Source organism: Rhamphochromis sp. 'chilingali', assembly GCF_963969265.1.
Source record: "Rhamphochromis sp. 'chilingali' genome assembly, chromosome: 3".
In the NCBI taxonomy this organism is placed as follows: Eukaryota; Metazoa; Chordata; class Actinopteri; order Cichliformes; family Cichlidae; genus Rhamphochromis; species Rhamphochromis sp. 'chilingali'.
The window spans coordinates 6,947,465-6,973,828 of record NC_137931.1 but is presented as its reverse complement, the minus strand read 5'-3'; the positions used below and the strand labels follow the sequence as shown (position 1 = coordinate 6,973,828).

The 26,364-nt window shown below is 39.8% G+C and overlaps 1 protein-coding gene across 1 annotated transcript in view; it reads right to left on the bottom strand.

The window, feature by feature from the left end:
• LOC308394027 (radixin-like) overlaps positions 1–24,942 on the bottom strand; it is a 28,715-nt gene extending 3,773 nt beyond the window's left edge. The window contains exons 1-14 of the mRNA XM_080878133.1: positions 24,755–24,942; positions 22,221–22,314; positions 7,854–7,937; positions 7,377–7,472; positions 6,352–6,474; positions 6,015–6,166; positions 4,509–4,592; positions 4,121–4,267; positions 2,649–2,745; positions 2,390–2,553; positions 1,863–1,993; positions 1,293–1,453; positions 1,035–1,127; positions 191–427 (exon numbers count right to left, since the gene is read on the bottom strand). Coding sequence (XP_080734259.1) covers positions 191–427; positions 1,035–1,127; positions 1,293–1,453; positions 1,863–1,993; positions 2,390–2,553; positions 2,649–2,745; positions 4,121–4,267; positions 4,509–4,592; positions 6,015–6,166; positions 6,352–6,474; positions 7,377–7,472; positions 7,854–7,937; positions 22,221–22,232 — 1,581 coding nt within the window. The 5' untranslated portion in view covers positions 22,233–22,314; positions 24,755–24,942. The remainder of the gene's footprint in view (positions 1–190; positions 428–1,034; positions 1,128–1,292; positions 1,454–1,862; positions 1,994–2,389; positions 2,554–2,648; positions 2,746–4,120; positions 4,268–4,508; positions 4,593–6,014; positions 6,167–6,351; positions 6,475–7,376; positions 7,473–7,853; positions 7,938–22,220; positions 22,315–24,754) is intronic.
• Positions 24,943–26,364: the final 1,422 nt, after the last annotated feature.

Sequence of the window (26,364 nt, the reverse complement as noted above, 5' to 3'; positions counted from 1 at the left end):
TCTAAAATTAATCTGGCAATTTTTGGCTTTAGACTTCATTTCAGCGCAAGATGCACACCACAGTGGTGGAATTTCTTTATATAGGACTAGTTTTGATAAAGAGTAATATCAGGCTTCTTATGGAGGCTAAATCTGAACAACGGGTTGTCATTTTAACCCTGCCCTAAAGGTTTTCACTTCTTGCTCCTACCTGCAGCTGCTGCTTAACCCTCTCATTCTTCTGTGCTTCAGTGACGCGAGCCTCTTCGCTGCGGAGGTCAACATGACTGACGCCCTCATTGGAGAGCTCGGCGCTGGCCTCTGCGTGGTTCTCATCGTGTTCATCGTGCTCGTTCTCAGCATGACCGCCCGGAGGCGCTGGCACCACTGTCATGGCGGTCTTCAGCTCCTCCTTGGTTTTCTCCAGGTCCTGCTGGGCTGACAGAGCCTGCAGGTGGAGGCACGAGGAAGGAGAGATTAGGACAGACAGCTCACAGAGTCACGCTAGACAGGTGAGAGCAAAGGATGCCACACAAAACAGCTGTGGTTAAAGATCTAGGCCATCAGACCAAAAATAATCACAGTGGCATTAAGCCTAATCTGCATCCATCATGAACTGACCCATCTATGCAAAACTGCACGATTATTTGTAAAAGAAACTCATTACAGGAAGGAGTTGGGGAAAGATTTAGATTTTTTAGATTAATTAAAAACACGCTTTTTAAAATATGTAAATATTAACAAATGTTTAGTGAAGCCAATCAAAATGTAGACACCATCTGATTATGAGTGATGTGGAAGACAAGCGATGGGTATGCTGTATGGATCCATGTAACACAGGATTCCCGATCACTCTAATCCTCCATCACAGTAGGTGTAGTAGTCCATACCATTTGATTTACAAATATTATGATGACAAATATTAAAAATTAACCAATTTAATTGTTTCAGTGTCCACTGCTGGACAAAATTCAGTCACATCATGCACAAGTTGGAAAGTTTTCCACATGTTTATCTCATCTGGTGCATGAAGTCATCAATGAAGTCTGCGTTACCTTGTGCTGCCACTCTGTGGCCTCATCCTCTTTCTTCCTCTTGGCGTCTTCTAGGAGAGAGATCTTTGCTGTGAATTCAGCCAGTTCAGAAGCCTGCAATGAAAGCAGTCCCTGCTGTTACTCATACAGAACAATCTATGGCTTCAAACAATCCGAAATAATCAGACAGACACCAGAGCCTTGTAAGTGCAGGAGCATAAAGCATATACACATATGACAGTCTGGCACTGCTCCCAGCATCAGTCAAACAACACACACCAGTTGCTCTTGAGTCTTCTGCTGGTCTGCAGCCTGTCTGGCCAGCTCCGCCTTGGCCTCCTCGGCTGCTTGCCTGTCTCGCTCCAGCCGCTCAGCCTCCTCCCTCGCTTTCTTTCTTTCTTGCTCGAGCTCCATGGCGCGGCGAGTCTGTTCCTCAAGCTCTGTGGAAGAGCAGACGCGAACGTGTCATAAATAAGCTCCGATTTATGTTGTAAACATTCAGAGTCCAACCTCAGAATGAACTCTGGTGATGGCAACTGAAGACTTTAATGTAAAACAGAAGCCGCAAGAGCGCAACTTATTGTGTTTTGAAAGTTTCCTCTTATTTCAACTATTGAAAAATGGGTTTCTAAATAAGTTTGTATTTTTAATTTGAAAGAAAAGAAAAATGAAAGCACAAAAGCTTTGCTCAATCTTTATATATTCTGGTCACACAAACATAATGAAATATGTAATTGGTCTTGATCTAAAGCCCTAGAGAGATTCTCCAGTTTGACATACAGGAGGGAAGGAGGAAGTAAGAGCTACAGTAAGAAAACTGATGAGAGAATGAAAAAGAAAAAGGGATACCTCTCTGAGCTTTCATCGTCTGCTCTTCAATCTGTTTCAGCCTCTCCATGAGCTCTTCTTTCTCACGCTCTATCCTTTCCTTCTCTTTCTCTGCATGCTCTCGCTTCTTCTTTTCATTCTCCAGCTGGGCCCTGAGAAGGTTGCAGATTACCTGTTTCAGATCACTTTGTGTGTATATTTTAACTATGAAACATCTATTTTAATACTGTATATATACATAGATGAAGTACTCTCACCATGATCTGAATAAAGTTAAATGAAGCTTCAGAATGAATACATGAACATGCCTCATTTTTGTGTAGCAGAGGAGACACTGCCCTCTAATGGAAATGCTCTGCTGTAGCAGTGACTCGTCATCAGTGTAAGCCTTGGTCTGATACAATTTTGTGCATTTGTTTTAATGGGAAAGTGATAATCAAATGTTATCAAGTCCTAGCACACTCCCCATGCATAGCTTTGCATAATGACATGGAACAAAAAAAAAAAAAAATGTATGTGTATGTGGCCAAGTCATCCCTCTGCAGTACCTCTCCATCTGTTTGTGGTGCTTCTCCTCCCGGGCTTGAGCTTTCATCTGCTGCACCTCGATGGTGTCGGGCTTTCTTCTCCTCATGTACAACTCGTGGTTACCCATACACAATGCCAAAATGCGCTTGTTGATGCGCAGACGTGGGGCATAAAACACAAAGTCCTAAAGGCATGGATAAAAGAGAGCAAAACAGAAGCGTGTGAAGCATTTATATAAAGCTGAAGGATGAATATTTGTGGACTGAGTGCGACACTCACAGGTGCTTTCTTGTCGATGGGTTTGATGACAAACTTCTTGTCATTGAAAGAGATGTTTCGAATCTCACTCCAGGGGAATCCAATCTTTGGTGTCAATCTGGATGAAATAGCAAAAAACTGGTTAATTGTGCAGACTTTTAACAGCCTGTTAAAAGTAACCCAATACCACGTGGTATAAAATTCAGCCAGCAGATGGTGCCCAGTATAAACAGACCAGCTTACAGGAAATGATGACACTGAAGCATCTTTCAGGTCTGTGTGAGAATAGCGGCAGTATCAGGTGTCACGCTCACTGGCTGACACTAATTCGAGTAGTAGTAGGTAGATGCTTTGTGAACAAGAGGTAATAATAAAGAAAAAAGAAAACAAACAGAGAAAGTGAAGGACAGTGAGGAAGCTGCAGCCAACAGAGAGAAAAAAAAAAAAAACTATGCTGTTATCTCACAATCATCATTTTTTTTTTCCCCTTCACCCGTCACCTGGACGAGAGAAGGAGGAAGGCAGCTGTCCTCAGATAACATAAACAAAGGTGATGCAGAGAGTGAGAGGAAATGCTACAGGAGTAGTGATTAAATCTGTCCTTCACGAAGAGGGGAAATAAATCTGACCAGAAGGGAACAGGAAAGACTACTACAATGGAGACACAGAGACTTTCTCCACCTCTCACTTATCGAAAATATCTTTGCTTCCTCTAAGCTTTTTGGACATTGTGCATGTCCTATTACCATTTATGTCACACAGCTAGATACACTTGTGATGTATTTTCCCCCATAAAATACATCACAACTCTAACAACATCAGAGCTAAACAACCACTTGTTTAGAGGGGTCTGTCTGATTAAATCAAATTGATTTGAGTTTAACAGTATGTGCTCCGTGGGCCCATGAACCAAAATCCACTGGGTATATGAACCCTTTGTCAGCAAGTTTGGATCATTAAAGTTGTTGAAAATCTCTTAAATATATTAAATGCCACACTCAAGATTCAAACATTATAAATATTATAATAATAAATATTAATATTTTCATGTTTTTAAAAGCACCCCACTAAATGTTTCCAGAGTGGGTTGCACAGTTGTTCCTGTCAGCTAAGCTTCTAGAAAATCTGACGTTTTTTTTCCCATTTCATATTTAATTCAATACGAGTTTTGATCTTGTGATGAGGCTGTGTAACACAGCAGGTATACCAGGCGCATCGACACACATCTATCAGTTGTTATGATTGTGACACACTGTGTAGTAACGCCTCCAACTGCTCACTATTCAAGGCTGTTGCTGTTTAGCAACCAACTGCAAACCGCAGCTCTGAGGCTCTTTGTCTGTGTGAGGAGATTCATGCAAAAACTTCCACTTGGTAACGTCAAAATGCTGGCCTCATACTGAGATTAAAAAAAACCTATCAGCACTACAAGGCTAATAGCTGTAGAATTAGTCAGAAAATTAGTTTTTCCAAGGATTATGTATATTCCTTACTTGTCCTCGTGTTCGTAGATGTTGAGTCCAAGAGCATCCACGCCCAGCCATAGCTGTGTGCCCTTCTTGTTTTTAATCTCAAAGTAGTTGACTCCATACATCTCCAAGTCTTGGGCGATTTTAAGATACTCCATCATTGAGTCCTCTCTAGAGTAGAGAAAAAGAGGCATTATATTATATTATATTATATTATATTATATTATGTTTAGAAATTTAACACAATCACATGTTCAAAACAATAGCATTCAGTTAGCGTACATTTTCTTCTAGAAGAAGAAAAAAAAGCACACATTCGAATTTAAGTTAAGTGGGTTTAAATCTTTGGTACTTTATGGCAAATCCAAACATGTCTACAAGGGTTTCATCATGATAAAGGTCTGACACACACCTGAGCATTCCTCTGTGTTCTTCGTGCCAGGTCTGTATCCTGTCCTCCCATTGCTCCTTAGTCAGCTTGTGCTGCTCCAGGACTCTACACACACACACACACCACACACACACAATGATGTTCATCTGAAGGAATGTCAAACAGCACAGAATTGCTTCCTCAAAGAGGAAATCATAAATACTCCAGCAGGCAAAGATATAGATTTTGAAAAATGAAAGTCAAAATCCAGTTACTCTGGCTGACACCAGAATCATATATATATATATGTAAAAACTAGAGATGGCACGATACCACTTTTTTATGTCCGATACCGATATGAATCCGATAGTGTTTTTTTAATCAACAAAACTGTTTTTTTAAATATCTTGCTGCATTTTGTATAAGTTCATACTCAAGTTTAAAACAACTACACTAAAGCTATTCTGTTATACCTGTATGCAAAAAAAAATATTTCATAGTTCAGCAATACTGATCAATCTAATAAACTTAAACCTACACCATCCTCCCTATTCTGGTATTTTAAAGAGTACTTAGCGTAAATATTAAGCAACCTAACTAATAGGGTTCCAACTCCCAGCAACAACAAAAATTAAAAAATTAAAAAAATAGGGAACCACCCCTCACGCTCCACCTCATGATGCTTAATCGACGTAATCAACCTTAATTTGATGCAGTGTGAAAAAAAAAAAAATGCAGAAAAATCAATTATTTTTCAAGAAATATTAAATAGATTCAACATCTTTCTTCAACAGAATTGCAGACTGCACAGATGGCACCTTCCCAAAGGACAAAGTACTATAGCTTACTAGGGTATATATATATTAGACTTAATAGTTACTATATACAGTAATTGACTTCTATTCATTTTATATCAAATTAAAACTTTGGGTGTCAGATAATTATTTATTGAAAGCTAGACATTTTAAATGAGAATAAGAAAGAAAAGTATGTCTTTGTGCCCCCCTTTTCCCTGTTAATGCCCTATCGGCCCCCCTGGCTAAACTTTGCTAGATCCGTCCCTGCACAGTTACCAGCGTCAGCTACGTAGAAAAAGATCCTGGTGTAGAAAGTAATATTAAATAAATTTTAACAACAGCTGATCAAGCTTAAACGTGCTGCTGTTGTTTATCCGCTGGTTTCCTCTTTCTGGTGCAAAGTGGGCCAAAAACAAACAAGAGAGACGGACTCGCGACAGAAAAGCCGATCAGCTGATCATTAAGCAGTTTCATGATTGAAGTAGCAGCAAGAAGAGGCAGTCGCTTGTTAAGCTTAACGCAGCCGTTCTATCACGTGATGCATACTGCTCCGATGTGCTAACGTTCTGAGGCGAGTTACGGCGTGTTGCAAGTTTTGTGAGGTGCTTTCGTGATATTTAATGGATCGGATTACATTTTTTATTTTTCTCCGATATCCGATCCAGTAATTTAGGTCAGTATCGGACCAATACGTAATATCGGATCGGTCCATCTCTAGTAAAAAATGCTAAACTTTATGTGAAATGCCTACCTCTGAGGGAGCAGTCTGTCATGAGTAAGGTACCCAGCCTTGTGCACCTCTTTGTTATAGTCTCCATACTTGGCCTGGACAGCGTATGAACCCAGCAACACAGCCGTTTCTGGGGGACAGTAGTTCTCATCATTCAGGATGGCCTCTTTCACCTGGCAGAAAAATGTGTGCGTGACTCTAAATGTACTCAAGACTGTAAGATTTAGTTAGCACTTATGCTGAGAACAGAGCAAGCTAGATAATAGTAACATAAAAATGTGATATTTTGAGGTTTTGAAAATAACTGAAAAACTAATTATTTGCTAAAAGTGTTGGTGTCCTGAGTGTGTGGAGTTACCTGCAAGAAGAAGAGTCTCTGGGTGATCTCCTGGATTAGTTCCTCTGAGACATCTTCAGGGAAGAACTTGGCTCTGAACTTAAACTGCAGAGGACTCTCTTTCTTTACATCTTGCTGGGTCACCTGGATTCAAAAAATAATAATAGCTCCATTATGTACTGGAATTTTTCAATACTATTTTTCTGTAGCCTCTGCCTTTTGTCTGTCTTGCTCACATGCTTGTTGAGCATGAGGATATTTTTTTTGTAATGCACACTTGGAAATGTAGAGACACACTGTAATAGCAGGGGTGCTAGGACTGGGGATTGTTTTGGGGTGAGTGAAAGAAGAAGCCTGTTGAAAGACCACATCTGAGGCTTCAGTACCACAGTACTGCTTCTAGGCAAATACCAGACAAACAATAGACACAGACACTGGAGGAAACATGAAAGTGAGAGCTAAAGAGAAAGACCCCGACAAACAATTTAAGAAAATCAGTTGAAGTCCACATGCTTAAATTAATAATAATATTAATAATGGAATTTTGTTTTTAAGCTTCTCCATCAATCCATCTTCTTCCCCTTATCTGGGGCCAGGTCCCGGGGGCAGCAGCCTAAGCAGAGAAGCCCAGACCCCCACCTCACGTCCACCTCCTCTAGCCATTCTGTGGGAACACCAAAGGGTTCCCAGGCCAGCTGAGAAATATAATCTCTCCATTGTGTTCTGGTTCTGCTGTGGGGTCTCCTCCCGGTGGGACATGCCCAGAACACCTCACCCAGGAGGCATTCTAGTCAGAAGCCCGAGCCACCTCAACTGGCTCCTTTCGATTAGGAGGAGCAGCGGCTCTACTCTGATCCCCTCGCAGATGGCCGAAATCCTCACCCTATCCCTAACGGAGAGGCCAGCCATTCTTCGGAGAAAGATCATTTCCGACACTTGTATCTGCGATCTTGTTCTTTCGGTCACTACCCAAAGCTTGTGATGATAGGTGAGGGTAGGGACATAGACCAAGCTTCTACTTTCCCACAAAACAAAGTGATATTTACCTTTTTATTGAGTTTCAGCCATGTGATGTAGCCTTTACTGTCCACATACTGTAGTCCAAAGAACCACACCTCTCGCAGGCCCACAGTCTTTACCACCTAAAAGCAAAAAAAAAGAAAAATGGATTTTCACAGTTTATTCTTCCTTTAGATAGCGTTTTTTCTTTGATGTCTGAGAAGTACAAATCTGTGATCTGTGGTAAGTGGCAGAGACATTTAAGAGAGAAGGGAGGCGACTGTTAGAACGTAAAGAAATCATATTTATCTTCTGCCTGTTTAACAAACTGTTATAGGGAGCGTTTTTGATTTCATTTCTTATTATTCTGGCACTGACTAAACTCTTTCTGAAGGCACCAAAAATTCCTGTGCTGGGAGGTGGGGACTGACAGCATAAGAATACAGGAAACAAAGTGTCAACTTCTCAAGCACCCACACTCCTACGTGCCAGGTTTCTGTCCTCACAATACTTTTTTTGCTCACCTGGTCAAACAGCTGTTTTCCTGTGGTATTTGGCTGGATTGCAAACTCCAACTCTGCATCCATGGTGGTCACACGGACATTGATCTGGGGGGGGGGGGGGGGAGAAAAAAAGGGGAGGAAGTTCACTTTGCTTGCAAATATTACACAAGTGAAGACATGAAAATAAGTTGCAATTATTCATGTGTGCGTGTTATTCCCTTTTTTCTGCTCCTGTTTTAGGCAGTTAAATACCACTTAAACCTATAAGTTTGGACAAATACTTTAACTGCAAGAACAGGTCAAGAATCCCTAAAGAACAATTTTTTTAAGCGTGTTACGGACAGATGAGAGTCAGAGGAACTCACGAAGCACTAGGGAGGTGGGAAAAAAAGCATATCTATCTATATTTATCCAATCAACCAGTCTTCTGAAAGACTGCTTCTTCAAACTGTTGTACAAAAAGTGTGCAACATTCAAAGAATTTATGCACTTTATGCGCACACTTCATCTCATGTGCCTGACTATGCCACTAGTCTAAACTAGTCAGCAAAGCAATCGAATGATAACTTGATCCACTTGCGTTCATGATTTAAATCCTACTGAAAACTTGTGCTACCATCTTAAGTGAGAGATTCACACGAAGGGAAAACTGTACACTACTTTAAACAGATGGAAGTTGAATACTGGTTGTGATAAAGTGAGGTGGCTCACAAAACACTGAGGCAATACTGGCAAAAAGTATTTTTTTTATACAACCTTTACTTTTCACACAATAGTTATGGTTCTCTTAGAATACAGGATGTGGTGCACTGCATGTATGCACCAGTACTACTGACAACTCATGTCAAGTGCTGCTGTCCAACTTTTCCTCAGTTGAGCAAAAATATTCCAGGAAATTGCAGAATTTCTAAAGAGGACAATAGAAGAACATTTTCCCCCATATGTGGGCAATGTGTCAGATCCTTTCAATCCTACCCTCTCAGCACTCTGCCAGTGAGTGAAGCCACACTTTTTCAAGGCAAAGACCTCTGTTGGGGTGGAGCAGAGGATAAAACTCAGTCATTGGCTGTTCTTCTTTAAGCAGCACTGGCAGTAGGCCTAGAAGCAGCTGATGGCACAGAACAGAGCAGGGTTGACCTCCGTGGCATCTGACATCCTTCCTCCCACACCTACTCATACATTGAGCCGTGCATTGCCTCAGTGGTAGTTAACAGGACGAGAAGAGAGACGGAGGAAAACACAGAGTAAAGAGGAAGACGAGAAGCAAGCTGAGAGGCGGGGTGCAAAAAGCAAAGTTTAGCAAGAGCGTGAAGGGAGGAGAGAAAAGAAAAAAAGAGCGTGGCTATGAAGCGCAACAGGAAGTTTGAGAGATGATCTGGGGTATACTCCTTTCGACATTAAATTACAGCGTTGTTGCTGTAGATGAGAAGAAGAAGAAGAAACTGAGGGAATGAACCATCCTTTTCCTCTCAGTACTTATATATAAAACCTCAGGAATGCTTACTTTGCATTCCTTTTTCTCCCCTCTTGTTTTTGACACACTCTCCTGCCTTCATCTTTTTCACTCAATATCCCTGCAATGAATAATCCATGAAACCAGCACATAACTGGACCCCCACATGGAACTCAGCCCATAATGTATCTTGCTGGATCACCACATTAATTACCCAATAAATACTAGGGCTGAACGATATATCGCATTTGCGATAATATCGCGACATGATCAAGTGCAATTTTCTAACCGCAAAGGCTGCGATTATACTCTGGACATGTCCAAATTCATGGGCTGCATCCTCCTGAGGCCGCATTTGTAGACCGATTACGTCACAGCGACGCGCCGAAGGCTGTCCAAATTACTACCATATCCCAGAATTCATAGCGCGGCCCAGCCAAACTCCAGTTTCCAGCAATGGCGGCCGCTACTAAGTTTTAAAATTACTCATACTAATCTTTCTGGGTCACAAAATAAACTTTTAACATATTTTCAGGCGAGAAAGTAGCTGTGTAAACATCAAATATCTGCTCGGTTTATCAAGATATCCCATATTTGCAAAAGTGCTTCGACGTTTTCAGAGGCGTCTGCTACCCACCAGCTCGACAGCTAGCCGGGAGCTCGAGGGTTACTGATGCGGCCGAGAACGGCACAACTCCCGGCACATCATTTTCAGATCACCGCGGAGTTTCGCTGCTCGGGTTAAACGTAATATATAAGTCACTTAGACAACCTAAAAATTTTATTGTTGGGCTTTTTTCAGTGTTTTGTTTGTTCGTGAGTAAATCGGTTTGGCTGAGATTAAAGTTATTAGATTAGATAAAATAAAACTTTATTAATCCCCCGGGTGGGTTCCTCCTTGGTTTTCACACAGCTGACTAAACGTCAAACAGAAAACTTATTAAACAGAAGTATGAGACAGTCGAGAATTTACACCAGTGTCTGGTTATATTTTAGATAGCAAGAAGCAGACGGCCGAGTTTATTAAACTCCACCGAGACAGCGGTGACGCTAATCAGAACTAGCCTTCTGATTCAGAAGGCTAGACCGTCCAATTTCACGCCTTTAAATTTTAAAGGCGTGTTTGTGTGTGTGTTTATACAATTGCTATTATGTTTGCACTTTATGTGTAATGTTACTGACTGCAGAGATCAGTAAGATGTGTGTATTTTTTATTTATTAGTTTTATTTATTTAATATTATTTTTCAATTGAATGACTGTCTAGTAGTTCACAGATGTCGAAAAACTGAGTGTGGTAAAGCCACTGATTTTTTTTTATATATATTTCTGCAATCTGCACATTGTACTGACTTTCATTTTAATGTTTACACCAGGGTTCCTTGTCAGCACTTTATGCTCAGATGTTTGTAAGCTAAAAATAAACTATTGTGTATGTTCAAATATACTGTTGTGATTGAAGAAGTTAAATAAAAATGTCAGTCATCAATTCATGCATCACCTCATGTCATCATAACAGAGGTCTGTCTTCCAGGAAAGAACAGTTTAAAATTAATGTAATATAGTATTGGCCATACTATATGATGTATTGCTTGTCTTTGTTTAATAATACAGAAGACAAAGACCTTAAAAAATAATCGCATATCGCATCGCAATCGCAATATTGGGGCAAAAAAATCGCAATTAGATTATTTTCCATAATCGTTCAGCCCTAATAAATACTGCAGGACATGCCCACAATATAGATATCTTGCATGATGTTTTGTTGCACTAAAACACAAATTTAGTCTGCTTTGCACTGAAATTTTACTTGGTTGTTGCTAAAGATGCATTCAAGGAGGATTTTGCATATGTATGCAGAATCCTCTGGCTTCTACTGCCACAATTAGGCGATAACGTATCTAAAAGCTGCTTGACAACCACAATTAAACAACAAAAACTAAAGGAGCATGTGCTACTGACTTCCAGGGGACAGACCAGTAAAACATGCAAATCACAGTGAGATTGCTTATTGCTGTACAAACAGGTAAAATTTCAAATCCAGCCTTCAAAAATTATTGTGTGGAGTGAAAAGTCTTTATCACTACTATCCTAGACTACAGATGAAACATGAAGAGAAGCTCTGAATGGGACTTGACTATGTTTAGTGACTGAATTAAGATTATAAGTTCACAAATCACATCCATCCTTTTCTTCTTTTGTGGTTGCGGCTTGAAATTTATGGAACGTGAAATGTCTGTGCTGCAGTTCATTGAGTTTTCTATTGACACCGGGGGAAGTGTTTTCAGTCCAAAATACAAAATCCATCACGAGAGGGAAGAGAAAAAACAAAACAAACAAAAAACAAATAGACTCCAACAAGCTGAGAACACAGTTCAGTTCAATTTCATTTATATAGCACTAAATCACAACAACAGTCACCTCGACTTCCTTGAGGCGACTGTTGCCGAGCCTCTCAGCTGGCTTGGGAAGCTAGACTACACTGATGACCATTTACATATTATGGCACAGGAGGGTAACAATAAGACAAGGAAGGAAGACACCAGAAACACATGTTTACCAGAATAAAGCAAAAAAAATGACCCAAAACATGAATTAAGAGGGGGGATAACACAGGAAATACTGAAGGGATGAGCAGAATTCTAAAATTCCAATTAGTAGCTAGAACAAAACAACAACCAGGCAAAAATAAGAAACGTGAAATCTACACAGAGCACTTAAAAATAAGAATATCAAACTAAAAGATCAGTATTTTAATAGGAGAATATGGAGGGATTCAGGGATGCTTTATGAATGGGGTCACTATGGGAACTTGACACCAATGGCTGGGATCCAATAACATAAGCTACTTATGACACCACAACCCTGTCAACATTTCAATGTAGACACTAAGGATAATATTACATGAAACAGGGGCTACTGATATCCAGCTCTTTACCTTGCTTGGCTTTGCTTAAATGCAGATACTTCAAACAATAGTCGGTGTTGGGAAGGTTACTTTTAAAATGTATTCCACTACAGATGACATGCCGCAAAATGTATTTTGTAACGAGGAAAACACGAACACAGTGTACAGTCGAGTCTTAATAGCTTACTTACAACTGGGCTACACTGCCCGTGAGGCTACATTCTTTGAGGGTATGCCTGTAACACTTTGCCTATTGCATTCATATTAAATAATTTTTTGAACAATAATTCAACAAAAACAAAAACCCAACTTCTTCACGTCATTATGTGGGCTGCAAGTAGAGGTGACATGGGCTGTGAGATTGAGACACAGGCATTAGAGCCTCTTAATGCGTGTTTTGTTTGGGTTGCCACTAGAGCTGGGCGATAGAACGATAACGATATGTATCGCGATATAACTTTTACTCGATAGAGAAATTAAGCTATCGCGATAGACCTCGCCGCTCTTGTCCTCTTTAAAAAAAAAAAAAAAAAAAAAAAAAAAAAAAAGGTCAGCCGATCCAAATTCAGTAGCGCAGAGCCGAACCAATCACAGCCGCAGCGTCACGTCGCGTGACTTGTTACGTACAGCACAAGTGACAAGCCGCACGTGTGTTTGTTTGGGAAGCAGCCAGCGGGTAATGGAGCCAGTGCATAATGGAGGAAATGAGTGTGCCGACTAGAAAAATCAACCGAGCGTGACCGAAGAGAAAACAGATGATGGTTCCAATGCCGGAGAGATTGTCGAACGGAAGAGCCATAGAAGTTCCGTAGTGTGAAGGTATTTCGGCTATTTCAAGTCTGACAAAAAAACAGAGTAGCGTGCACTGTAAATTGTGCCGAAAGCAAGTCTGGAAATCCAATAAACTGGTGCATGCGTCACACTGTGCGCCACGTTATTGTTTCGGTGAAATGAATTTCTACAATACTGTTAATTCTACTCTCTGCAGTGTTTAAATGCTTACATATACACACAGTTACTGTCCGTCCACACATACGACTCGGTTCTGCTTCTATGCCCCAGCTTTGTTTACTTTTTCCCACCGAGGCTTCTAGACTTCTGATTGGCCAACATTTCTGCACGGTTAGGAATCTAGCGCCACCTGCTGCTTTGGCATGTTCATAGCAGCGTTTTCCTTCATTTCTGCCTTTATGTGTGGACGGGATTATTTTTTAAAACGAAAACGGAAAATCTCCGTTTTCAAAAATACCCGTGTACGTGTGGACGTAGCCTCAGTCTCTGACTGGAAGCGCTAATTCGTCATTCGGCTTTTGTCAGACTAAAGTAACTGTTAAAACTGTTTGAAAAGCTCAGCTATACAACAAGGAGAGATTGAGAATTTCCTTTTAGTTCTCAGTTTATTTGATATTGACAAAAGTTAGTCAGTTTTGTCTGTTCTTCTGTAAAACAAACTAAGATTTATTTTTAGAATTAATATTTTGTTTCTAAGTGGAATTGACAATTTAGTCTGTTTCGTTTGTTCTGTTTTGAAACTTAAACGCTTTAGCGGCTGCCTTTTGTGTAGTTTGCAATATTTGCCTTTATTTATCTGAAAAAGTCTCATGTTCCTTAAGTACATCTACCCTGTTGAACTTATTATGGGAAATAAATATTTAAAAACAAGCTGCTGATTATTTCACATTTTACTTGTGAGCAACGGCACATTTAAATCTTACAAATATAGTTATTTGGCTTATATCGTGATAGATATCGTTATCGCCTGAAATGAAAAAAACATATCGTGATATGAAAAAATCTCATATCGCCCAGCTCTAGTTGCCACTGGCGTGGAATTACCAAAACTAGAGGGGACAGCCTAACATATGAAACAGGAAAAGACCGCTGTGTAATCCATTTATTGAGTACCACATTTTTAAACTGTAACTGTAACGGAATAGTTACTCATATTTTGTATTTTAAATACGTAACGCCGGTACTTGTATTCCATTACTCCCCAACACTGACAATAGTAACAGACTGAAGATAACTCAATTTTAAAACAAACTAATGTGGACATACTGAGGTTAAGAGTTTTAAAAGATGAAAAAGAAACAAGAACACTCACTGATTTTTTTGATGTACTGTTTACTTCTGTGTGCCTGTCGATCTGATCTCCCTTATAAAATAACCTTTGTATAACAATAACCTCTTCCTGTTACTGAACATCAATTGCATTTGGATAACTGTAACTAACTAGTCAAGTAAGATTTGGATCTACTCTTGCAGGTGCACAGATCTAGCCACAAACAAGGTAACCACAGCAACATAATCTATTCATGGTTCACTGAATATAAACTTTGTGTTGATTTCACCGCCTTGGTGACTTTATAAGAAAAGTTATACAGAATGTAGTGCTAAGTTTGAGTTTCCAAAGGACTGGAATAGACTGCGAGTTGTCCTCTGTTTGTGTGGGGCCCGCCATCAGCCACGATAGAGCCAACCTTTGTGCTACGCGTGTGTGTGTGTGTGTGTGTGTGTGTGTGTGTGTGTGTGTGTGTGTGTGTGTGTGTGTGTGTGAGAGAAAACATAGCAAACCCACAGGGCGGAAAGAGGTGGAATCCTTTATGGACCAGACGGTTAGTTAATCCTGTCTCTCGTACAGAGTGGGGGGGAGGAGAAGAGGGACAGCAACATGCCAAAGCAATGACACAGCTAATCAGACACTGACAACTGACATGCCTTGAAGGAGTGACTTTTGCAAGCCTGTCCTTAAACAACACTATTTGGTGACACAAGATACGCTGACTGGGCAACCTGTCCTTAAAAGGACAGTGTTAGGCATTTGAGGAAAGACCTGGAATGGGAATAAATTCCAAAAAAAGGACATTCACAACAATCAACACAACAATCCAGGTACTCAATTCCATCACACTGCCATAAGAGGATGCCTTGCAAGCATGTGAACTGACAGGCCTTGAAAGTTCCTAAAAGCACAACATAAACACTAAAATTAGTATGACACTGGATATCCTCTTGATGAGTCAAGTTCCAGTTGGAGCCCGACATATCTCAGAAGCAGTTCCAACGTCTAGCAGAAAGATTTTAGAAGCTTCCAGTAAATGTTATACTGGAAGTACTAATACTCTCATCATTCCTTCTTTTCACTTCTCTTTCTTACTACTGACCTAAAAATATTAACTACTAATTTTACTTGTGTTAAGAGGAGCCAATAATGAAATAAATGATAAACTGGTACACTGACACTAGCTTTAACCTCAGTGCACAGCGTCCTTCTGCACAGATGGACAGAGAAAGATCTGCCTGAGGTTGGACAGCAAAATCTTGTGGAACAATGTTGGCTAAAGATTTTCTTATTCAGGAAGAAAGGGGGGGAAACAAAACAAAAGTGGCTTAAGTGGTCTAGAAAATTGAAAAATGTATATAATTGGAAGTAAAGTGTGGTGATCACTGTTGTGATTTCCCCATTAAAACCCCCCCCCAAAAAGATCCAAAAATCAATCTATAATCCAATCATGAAAACTTTCCAGATATCAGAACAGGCAAATATACAAGTCAAGCAATCAGCTGGGAGTAACCAGCTGACCTAATCAGTTGTGTCAAAAAAGTCACAATGCTTATTGTCCACACTGAGACCAAGATTATTTGACAGAATAATTCAGCTTTTGGGAAAATTGTACACAAATATTTAACTTGACTCATATTTATTGAAAGTTGCCTGAACATGACAACCTCACCACGTGGTGGGGAATCAATTTGGAAAGGTGTGCACTCAAATAGGGCTGGGCCATATTATACCGTTCACGGTAATACCGGTATAATGTTAGGCAACGATAGGAAAATGAAATATCGCGATAGAATATGAGTAAAACGCGCATGCGCAGTGCCTTTGTTTTCATACGCACATGGCCGGTCGTTGAGTGAAACAGATGAACCAGAATTGGTTTGTAAAAATGGTTTAACTTCAGTGATGTGGAACTGGTTTGGTGTTTGTCCGTCAGATACACGACAAAGCACATTTTTTGCAGAACATGCAAGCGGCTGTCCTTATTGTCGTATTTGTCGGACTAAGATGCTCTTAAATCTGGGAGTAATCTGGGTCCTAAACCCCGTATTTCTCAGGTCAAACAACACTGCAGCATCACTGAGAGTTAAAAACTGTCTAAATTCTTTCATCTTTAATAAAACGATCAGCATTGCTGCTTTACCAGGTGTAACTATGAAGTTTAACTTCCAGGCATCCATGAAAACAAAATTAATTACATTTAACGGAGTTAGAAGTTAGCAGGAAGCTAGCGGAAGTTAGCACGCTAGTTTCGCTAGTTACCTAAGCATGATATTGCATGTTCTGACTGAGAGATTTCTGAAAAAAATCAAACGTACAGCTCTGCTATCACTTCCAACATAAATGAAGACAGGAAACTAAACAGCAGTGACGTTTGTAGGGTTACTGAAGTTGGGCTAGCTGGTATATAATGATGTGCTACGTGATCGCTAGCGACACAGCTATGTTAGCATAACATAAACAGTGAAGCTGGAGGACGAACACTAACACTTTTCCACTTATAAAAGTTAACGTTAAGGTTCCTGATAGTTGGAGACAAATTCAGTCGCATGGCAGGATGCTGTAAACGGACCAAACTTCAGTCAGGAGAACAACTGAGATAATCAATCCACAATATGAGGTCAGTCATTAATATACTGCAACAACATGGGAATAGAGCAGCTGCCAGAGAATTCAACATTAATGAATCAATGGTACAGAAGTGGAGGAAGCAAGAAGAATGAGTTTAATAAAGTTTGATTTATCTGACTGCTTTGTTTCGCTTAATGTGCCTTATAATCCCGTGCACCTTATGGTCTGAAAAATATGTACTGCACACTGCAGTTTAATGTTGCAAAGCACCTCTTTTTAACTTCAGTGGATATTATACATGGTTATGCTCAGGATATGTCAGCCCATTTCTACTGGAAATGCCTTTTGGTTAAACTTTCAGCAAGGAATTTGCATTTGCACTGTTACATTTTTATAAAGCTTTAATGTACATAAAAACCAGCTTCTTGTTTAAGTGAAAATAAATGGAAGGTTGTCTTTTTGCACTAGTAATGTTGTGGAGTTGTATTTTGTCTCGCATCAATTATATCGTCAGTTATATCGTTATCGCAAATTTTCAAATATATATCGTGATAAATATTTTTGGCCATATCGCCCTGCTCTACACTCAAAGACAAGCAGGAGCATGATCTGTGAAACAGACCATATCACAATAATCATTTTACTTTGATTAATATGATTTAGTCATAACTGAAAGTGTAACAATTTTATCAATTGCACTGCGCTGCTTTTGCTCTCATCTATAAAAACTAATGAGCACACATGATCAGACTGGCTGCTCAATACAGAGCAGAGAGGGTCAAATTACAACACACATACAGAGAGTGTGATTTAACTAACTGCTGAGGACATGCTATTAATAAGCACACCTGAGTGCTGCTATAATATAATACAGACACCAATATTTACCACTGTATCTTGTTAAGTTTACAAGTTGTGAAGAATCCAAGAGCTCCATCATTAGTGTTTTGTTTAAAGGGAGATGCCATTTTGGGATGTTTCTAAATCCTCCTCTCAATTTCAATTGCAAAGACAAGTTCTCACTCAAATGGGCCCCTTGTTAAATGTGCAGCTGTTTAGTAACTGTAAGCTGTTTAGAAGAGCTTTGCTGAGAGGCCTTAAGACACACACATCAATCAGTAGAGCCGCTAATCTGGCCTGCTGGGCTCCGAGCAACTGTCTGTCCCTCTGATTAACCTCCCCTGCAGAGTAAGGCAGTTCTCAACGGAGGAGTGGAAGGAGGCGTGAGAGCAGATAAGGAATCAAAACTACCTGCAAACAACAACATTATTGCTTTGGGGGAAGAGAAGGTGAATGTTGTGTTGGAAGTATTGTTTATTTATTCGTTGTACGAAAGAGTGAGAAACTTGAGAAAATACAATAGAGGGAAAATAAAAGCTGGACCTTACCCTACTTATTATTGACCTAGCACAGTTTCAGAAATAACTGCCATCTGTGCTAAACGTGCCTGAAAACACATTAGTAAAAATGAAAGACTCCTTTGCTGGTTCTGCTCATCTTAATTTGATTGTAATACTGGGATTTCGAATTGAAATAGGGTCAGCATCAATTTCAAAAGTCTTAATTAAGCCAACCAATTAAAGTCCAAAAGTTTCAAAGTGCTGTTATCACAGTTTTTCCAGCACCAACTCCAGGGTTTACAATACTCCAGTGTATGTGACAGTATCACAAGCCTAGCCGCCAGTCAGGCATACACTAAGCCCTTGCGGGGCTGGTGTTAGTGTTATTGGTGTCTTCATGAAAAGTGGTTCAGTAGTTTGTGAAATACATTCCAGGCAATTTAACACAAAACTATATTAGGACTGACTTGTTTTTTCCAGCTGGCCTCAAACTGGCTACACCATGAACTACAGCTTTTGGTACTTATATATATATACATATATATCCTCTTGTCATAACCCCCCTTGCTTTCCAACCTCTTAAAATTCCTAAAGACTATCTCTTGAGGACCACAAATTCCTGCTTCCCACATTTACAAATTATTCCCCATCCTTCTGACTGCTTCCTCTCCTGACAGCCCCTTAGCAGTGTGATTATATTTTTCTCTTAAATCTCTGCTCCTCACTGTGACAGAGCCAGGATGTTGACGTAGACTGGGCCCCCCCCAAAGTATATAGCAGGCCACCTCTTCAGCAAACAGGAAAACAGCTACAAGCTAGGAAACCAGTAAGGGCCCTCTTCCTTTCCCCTCATGACTACCCTGCCCCCAGAACAAAGAGTACACCAGGCAGAAAGAGTAGGATATAGGTGTCAGTGGAACTATGAGTGGGCGATATATATATCGATATATACTCGATGTATCGCAAGTTTTTCCACATACGATGGTTAAAATGGCTTTATCGTAACCATTGAGTATAAATTGCCACCGTAATATTCCCCAAACCGGAATATTATTTTTTATCATCTTCTGGCATACAAGCATGCTTGTTTATATACTACCAGATAGGGAAAAAAAAACAAAACATGATGACAGCGGGAGTTTCAGACGAACGACGGAATGAGACTCACTTTCGTTTGGATTTCACAAGGAGGATGTTGAACAAAATGCGGTAATATGCAAAACATGTTGTAAAACTACCATGAATTAGGGCTGTGCGATATGACCAAAATCTCATATCCCGATATAAGACATCTATCGCCCCGATAAAAAATTCTGTGAATCTCAGGCAGCTCGACTTGCGTGAAGTGTTTCCAGCTGGGCGTCGTGTACATGGAGTCGAATGTTTTAACCGATGCATGAAACTATACATTTTTAGACATAAGTTGTAACGCCCGCCGTTTTCTTTGTGAGTATTTATTACACGGCGTGCTGCGGGGAAAAGCCTGTTCTTTTTTTTTTTTTTTTTTTTTTTTCTAACGTTTGAGTCTAAGGTTTATTTTTTAGCACCTGACGGCTCTTTTTGCTTCTCATCCGTAAATACTCTGCATACTCTTTCACGTGATTTAGTTTATTTTGAAAGGTCTCAACATGATCTTGAGCTTTATTCTGAAAGGTTTATGTGGAAAATAAACAAGCGGACACGCGATGGTTTTATCGTCGTTGTTGCTAACGACAACGCATAAAAACAGGCTCTTGTCCGTCCATAGTGTGGTTATATTAAATATAAGAGAAAGAGAGAACTTTAAGAAATTAATATAGCCACTAAAACGGTGAAAAAAATATTGCCGTAAATTTTATTTTGCGACACCACGAAACGAAACGACAGACGTTTTCATATCGTCATCCAATATATATCGTTATATCGAACAGCCCTACCATGAATTTATTCCACCAGCTGAAAAGTCATCCACTGCAAAATTAAGACTGTTTTAAACTCGGCATGTCAACGTCCCCTCACACACCAAAGAAAACGTTAAATAAACCAGCTGTGATACCCGTGACTGTTCTTAGTCAGTCATTTTTTTAGTCACCGTCTAGACTTGTGTTTCTGTCATTTGAGTTTATTGCATTTTTTATTTTACAATTTTTATATGTTATGATATTTCGATTCATTCTAAATTTTTCTATTTAAAGTAGAAAAAAAGTTTAATGAATGATTTGAATACCAGTGCAATTTTGGGAACTATATAGTGAATAATAACATTTGTTTTTGGAGGTTATTTGAACATACCGTGATATATATCATGTATTGTGATATGACCAGAAAATATTGTGATATTAGATGTTCCTCATATCGCCCAATTAGAGCTGAGTATAAGGATACTTAACCCGATTCATGATCAGTTAATCACCATCTATTTAAAAATAGCTATATTAACTGATCAATGATTCTTCAATTACCATAAACCTCACTTGCAGCCTTGGTGCATTTTCTTAAAAACATTGTGTCAACTTTATCGCTAAAAGTAACTTAATGGGGCGTCCACATGGGTGACTGTAAAAGCCTTACTGTGAACAAAAACATTTGTTTCCGTTTTAAAATAAACTTTGAAAATCTGCAGAGTCCTGTGACTGAAAATGTACTCTCTTCCAAGTCAGCCAATGCTGTCACTGACCCCTGCAAATATTTTTAAGCTTGCGTATGAATACTGACATTCAGATTTAGGAGACTGTTCCAAAAGGTTTTTATGTCATACACTAGTCCCAGAGGAGGTCATGTCTGGTGGACCCTGCTTTTGTTTCCTCTGTTTATTATGTCAGCGCTTCCCTGCGACAAGCTGCACTTTCTCTGTCAGATATTGTCTTTGACACAAACGTCACTCTCAGCAAAGTTGGCATGCTGTCCCAGAAGCCGTTTTTGGGATTTTGCCCTGGTGACTCAGGGGACGAGAGGGTTAAGTGAAGGATGACATCAGTGCCTGGCTGTCCTTCTTTTGTATCTTCCTAACTCATCCAAGGACACACACAAACACCCACTGCCTAAAGAGGCAGACAAGAGATGTGTTTCACTTGTGGGGCGGCCTGGAACTCGTTGCCATTTCCTTGGAAAGTTTCTGATGCAATCTTCAGCAACTGGATTTTGATTTTTGTCCAAGCAAGACACAGAATGCAAATTTAGTCGAATTAGGCAACTAAAAATACAAATTACACAGTATACCTGCCATAAATCCCTTACTGTGCAGGGAAGACCACAGGGTTGGGCACTGATTGGATGCCAAAATGCTGGCTAAATAAATACACTGATAAAAATGATTAAAAACGCCACGGAAAGACAGAAGTGAAACTGAAAGTCAACTTTTCTCTGACAGTTACTACATGAATAGTTTGTCAACACTTAGAATAAGGGTGACGGCTGTCTCATGACTTTGTCCAGTGTTGAGTAAACCTGCATCATTGGTGGGTAGACTACCTAAAAGTGGCATAACTCGGCATCGTTTAATATCCCCAGACTACTTCCTGCTCTTGCCAAGTCTGTTCATGATGGAAAAGCAGCAACAGTGAGAAGCAGACAGCCATGAAGGGACTGCATCAAATTGGTTTTGTTTTGGCGTTGTTCACATCCTAGGAGTCTGGCATTCTCTCCACCCTTTAAGCAACAATGGCAGCAGTGTTGCAGTTGTGAGGCCTGTGGGCCAGGCAGTTCACTTCACACTCTGGCTGTTGTTTACTTGAAAGAGGCGTATGAGGAGTGGGAGCAGCCGTGGGGATGAAACTGCCACTTTCCAGATTGTTCAAAATGAGGATTTCGGTAGCAGAGCATGCCGACTGTTATGACAACTCACAAGCAGCTCTAAAGAGTCGGTTTACATGAGCAGAACTAGCAGGGAAGAAAAACAAGCCACTTTCACGTGGCTGATTCATATCATACTTCCTGAACCAGCCACATTATGTCCATCAAACAATCAGATTTAAGTGGCAAAAAAATAAGCAGATTTTCTGGCTTCTTCCCCTAACGCTGCATTACTGTAATAATCTGTAGACAAAAGCAGCTTGAAGTTTACTGTCAGTTCCTTACCGGCTTAGGCATCTTTGCTTCCTCTCCTCATTAAACTCAACAGCTGAGAGGAAAAACCCGTCACTGGACGGCAGAAAGACCTTTACCACAGGACCTGAAAAAAAAGGAAGAAAACATTTTGTAACATAAGTCCCCAGTGTTCATGGGTGAAACCAGAGACATTATTATAAAGAGCTATTGATTCCAGTCACAGAAGACCAAATCTAGAACAAGGAAGCATGTAGACCTATTTGCACTGACGCATGACGTTATCATCCCAGTCTAGCTGTAGGAATTTGCGCTTATTGATTTTTTCGATTAACCATATACATAAAGTAAAGTACGTAAGTAGCCTGGGTTTTGCCCAGTGATCTCACAGGATGAGCCAGAGACCTATGCAGCACTAGAGGGTTAAACAGGCCTTTGTGGGTGGTGGCCAGACTGTGTATAATGTCACATAAAGTCAACGCAAGCATCTTAAGCATTTTCCTTTTATTTTTTGGCCATTTGATAACAATGGCAACAATGGTTAAAAATATTTTCATCACATTCCTGGTGATTTCCCTTTGTTTAAAAAAGGCCCAAGTCTCTTTAAACGGCACCAAAATTATTATGGATGAAAAACCCTAAAATAAAAGTTATGGCCTTCTCACTATTCATTTATACAATAGTTTCAGCTTGATTGGAGGGGTTGCAAAAATGGCTTCAGTGTAACCAGGCTGATTTCTACAAAAAGTCAAAACTTCTAAGCAACTGCTGTCTGAGCACAGTATTTATTTTTATTGTTTTTGGTATTCTGTAACTCAACAGTCTGACAAGAAACACTACCATTTAATTTCAGCAAACATCTGTTACATTTAGCCAACAATATTTTCTAAATGTGACAAATTAATATAATGAGAACAAGATTATTCTGTCAAGCTCTAAATTTAGTCCTGTGGATGACAAAACTGTACATTAGAAAAAACAGAAATAACAACTAAAGGAAAGCACTGAAAGGAATAGTATTGCTAAATCTGTTAATGACAACAAGCCACAAAACCCCCAAAACAGCCATAGGCACAGTGATGCGGTTTCCATTCAATCACAACATGCAAAACCACTTTTCTTAAGTGTACACATGTTAACTATTGCAGAAGTGCAGTGAGAACACTACTTTAAACAATTCTGGAGGAGAGAAGGCTGTAAGACAATCGAGACATTATGCTGCGACACATAAAATAAAAAAGTTTTACATGACAAAGACCATGCACTCTCATGTCAAAAGAACTGATAGGACAAAGAAATATGCCAATCAACAGTTTTCTTGCTGACATCCAATAGTGATCATTTTCAGATGGTGAACTACAGAGGACCCCATCCATTCATAACCAGATTGCTTTACTTTTTTCTACTACGGACTGCAGAAAACAAAGCAGGGGAGGCACAATGTGAAGCAATGTGTCACAGCACTAGGTATACTTTACTAGAAACACAAGTCTGAAATAGTATGGTAATGACCCATGATGAACTTAAATAGGATAGTGAAAACATCCAACTCAAGAGTTTCTCTGGTGTGAATCACACGTAGGAGTTTCAGTGTGGTTTAATGGTATGAAGCTAAACTTCGTGAAGTTTAATAATACACCCCAGCCTGACTGAATGGAGAACTGTGTATCACGACTGACATAAGCTTGCTAAACGCCATTTAATACAAACGGAGAGCAGCCAGGTGTCTGGCATGGGTTTAAAAATACTTTTAGCAGCCATTACATTTTAGTCTCAGCTATTTTGTAGTGCCAGTTCAGGATACAAATCGACTAGCACCACTACTCTTCTCAGTTTTGGAAATTAAAGAAATTATTAGGAACAATGATAGTTTCCATATACAATTGTAATCTGCTTTACAGAATGTGCAATGTAAAAATAAGAATTTGTAAAACCCACTGAACGTCGGAGCTGTAGCGTTTGTAGTCCTCATAAAGTGAAACCCACTTATAGCTTGTGAGCAATTAGCTTTACCCGCCGAGAGTTGTTGGCTTCCGTTACGTTGAACTATAACCAAAATTTAACGCCTAAAATATTGGCTACACAAGCGTTGCACAACGGAAAAAATAAGTCAGAGGCGTCAAATCCCAATTTTAAAAATTTATCTTAAATGAACACTAACGTTAGTCACTAGATCCCCCCCCCCCCAAAATGGTCTTCATGAAGCCCAAAGTTTGCGCGTCGAAAGGCTGACATTATCAAGCTAGTGGGTGTAGTCCGTATAACGGGACGAGCCTAGCCGACGGTTGCCTCGCTCGCGCTCGTGAAGTTTTAACGCCTTAAAAAATGTTAGCCCTCACTTATTCGCCACACTTGCCACTAAAACGAATAAATATAAAAATAAATATCTTAACAAATTCCGACTTAAGACTACGTAAAGCAGAGTGGGGTGCGTTTACACACAGTTTAAGGGGCACAACTTGACAGAAGTCGGCCCTTCTGTGACACATGAATCGGTCGAACACGAGGAAATCCGCTGCATCAAAGTTGAAGAGAAGCTCCTCTCTTTTTGGGGAGAGGCAACTCACCGGGGGACGATGTCTGTCTTTAATTTGATAGAAGAGCCTCGTATCTTCAACTGTAGCAAAATATTCACGATGAAAAATGCCTTTTTACTCCGGGTGCTTGTCTCTCAGTGCGTCTGCCGTTATAAATTCCCGCAGACATGGAAAAACCCTTCAAGTCTAAACCATAAGGCGATTTGGGGGGGAGTCGCTGTAGAGCCAGCCAGAATAAAGTAACACAACTTCCGGTCTTAACTATAAAAATAAAACTACATAGTTAACTGGGCAATATTATCATAAGGCGGTTTACATCTGTTTACAGTTCATGAACATACTCTTAGATTTGATATCTTCTGTACCTTTGCATATAAAACAGCCAACATTTTTCACATTGCAATGATCCTGAATATTTAATACTTGTTTTAAACTTAAGTTTGATTGTTTTCTTTATTATTTTTACTCTATTGTTCGATTAGGTTTTTTTTAAAGCATGAGTCTGTACATTTTTTTTTCTAGACATAATGTGCTTTCCCTTTTTTGTTTCTGTAGTTTCCTGTCATATAGCTAAAGTTAGCTGACAAAAACAAGGGGAAAACCACAACAAAATTAATGAGGAAAACATGACTAAACACAGAAGCAGTAATTAATAGTTAATAGCGGGACTAAATCAACCCCCCACAGTCATTTTCCCTAATGTATCCATACAAGTGTTTCCAGAAAATTTAAATATGTAAGAGAATTAGGTAGCCTGCGGACCGCTTTCAGCCCTTCAGCTCGAACTTTATTTTGAAGAAAAAACACAAATATCCGCCCATGTCTGCAGTTTTCCTCGCAAACCTGACACAGCTAACTGTAGAGATGTACAATATGGCTGTCAGTGGCCGAGGATCAGATGGAAGAAATGTATGGGGCATGCACCGTGCGATGAGATGCATTAGCGATGATTTATGCCAGTGTAAGCCTGCTCCTTAGTGATGGCCAAATGAAGCTTTCCGAAGCACTGAAGCTTGTATTGAAAAACGGTTCATTACTCGAAGCTTTTCAACACAGTCCTCTCCGGTGACATCTGGTGGTGAAAATTTTGAAGAGCAGCTTGAATCTGCAAAATAAAACGGACTGCTCAATTATCACTGCTCACTCAAGAGTGGAGTTCTCTCTGATATTGGGCCACCGTTCCGTTGCTTTGAACATGTAATTGGTTTTGTTTTCTCGATTGGGGGGCTGAAAAAAATGTAATGCGTATTTGCGTAATACATTTTGATCAATAAACGTTCCCTATTTAAACATGCACTATGGTGTGGCCTTTCTTTGCTCATAACTCCTTGATGTTGGTAAATACAATAAGTGAGCAATATATATAATATACATATGAGAATGCACAGCACATTATGGAGTATGCCCCTGCTGTGAAGTCCTGCCTCCATCTACTTGTCGTTTAATCACTGGACAGCTGGACAGGTTCATACAAAATATTAGATGAGGCCAATTGTCCTATACATATTTTTGACCTAGGGGTGGGATTGATTGTGAACTGGAAAGGGAAAATGCTTAGGGAGCTGAGTACGGCTGCATCGTCACTGATTTGTAGAATCATTTTTGATTCGATACAGGATCCGATTCAATTTGATTGGAAT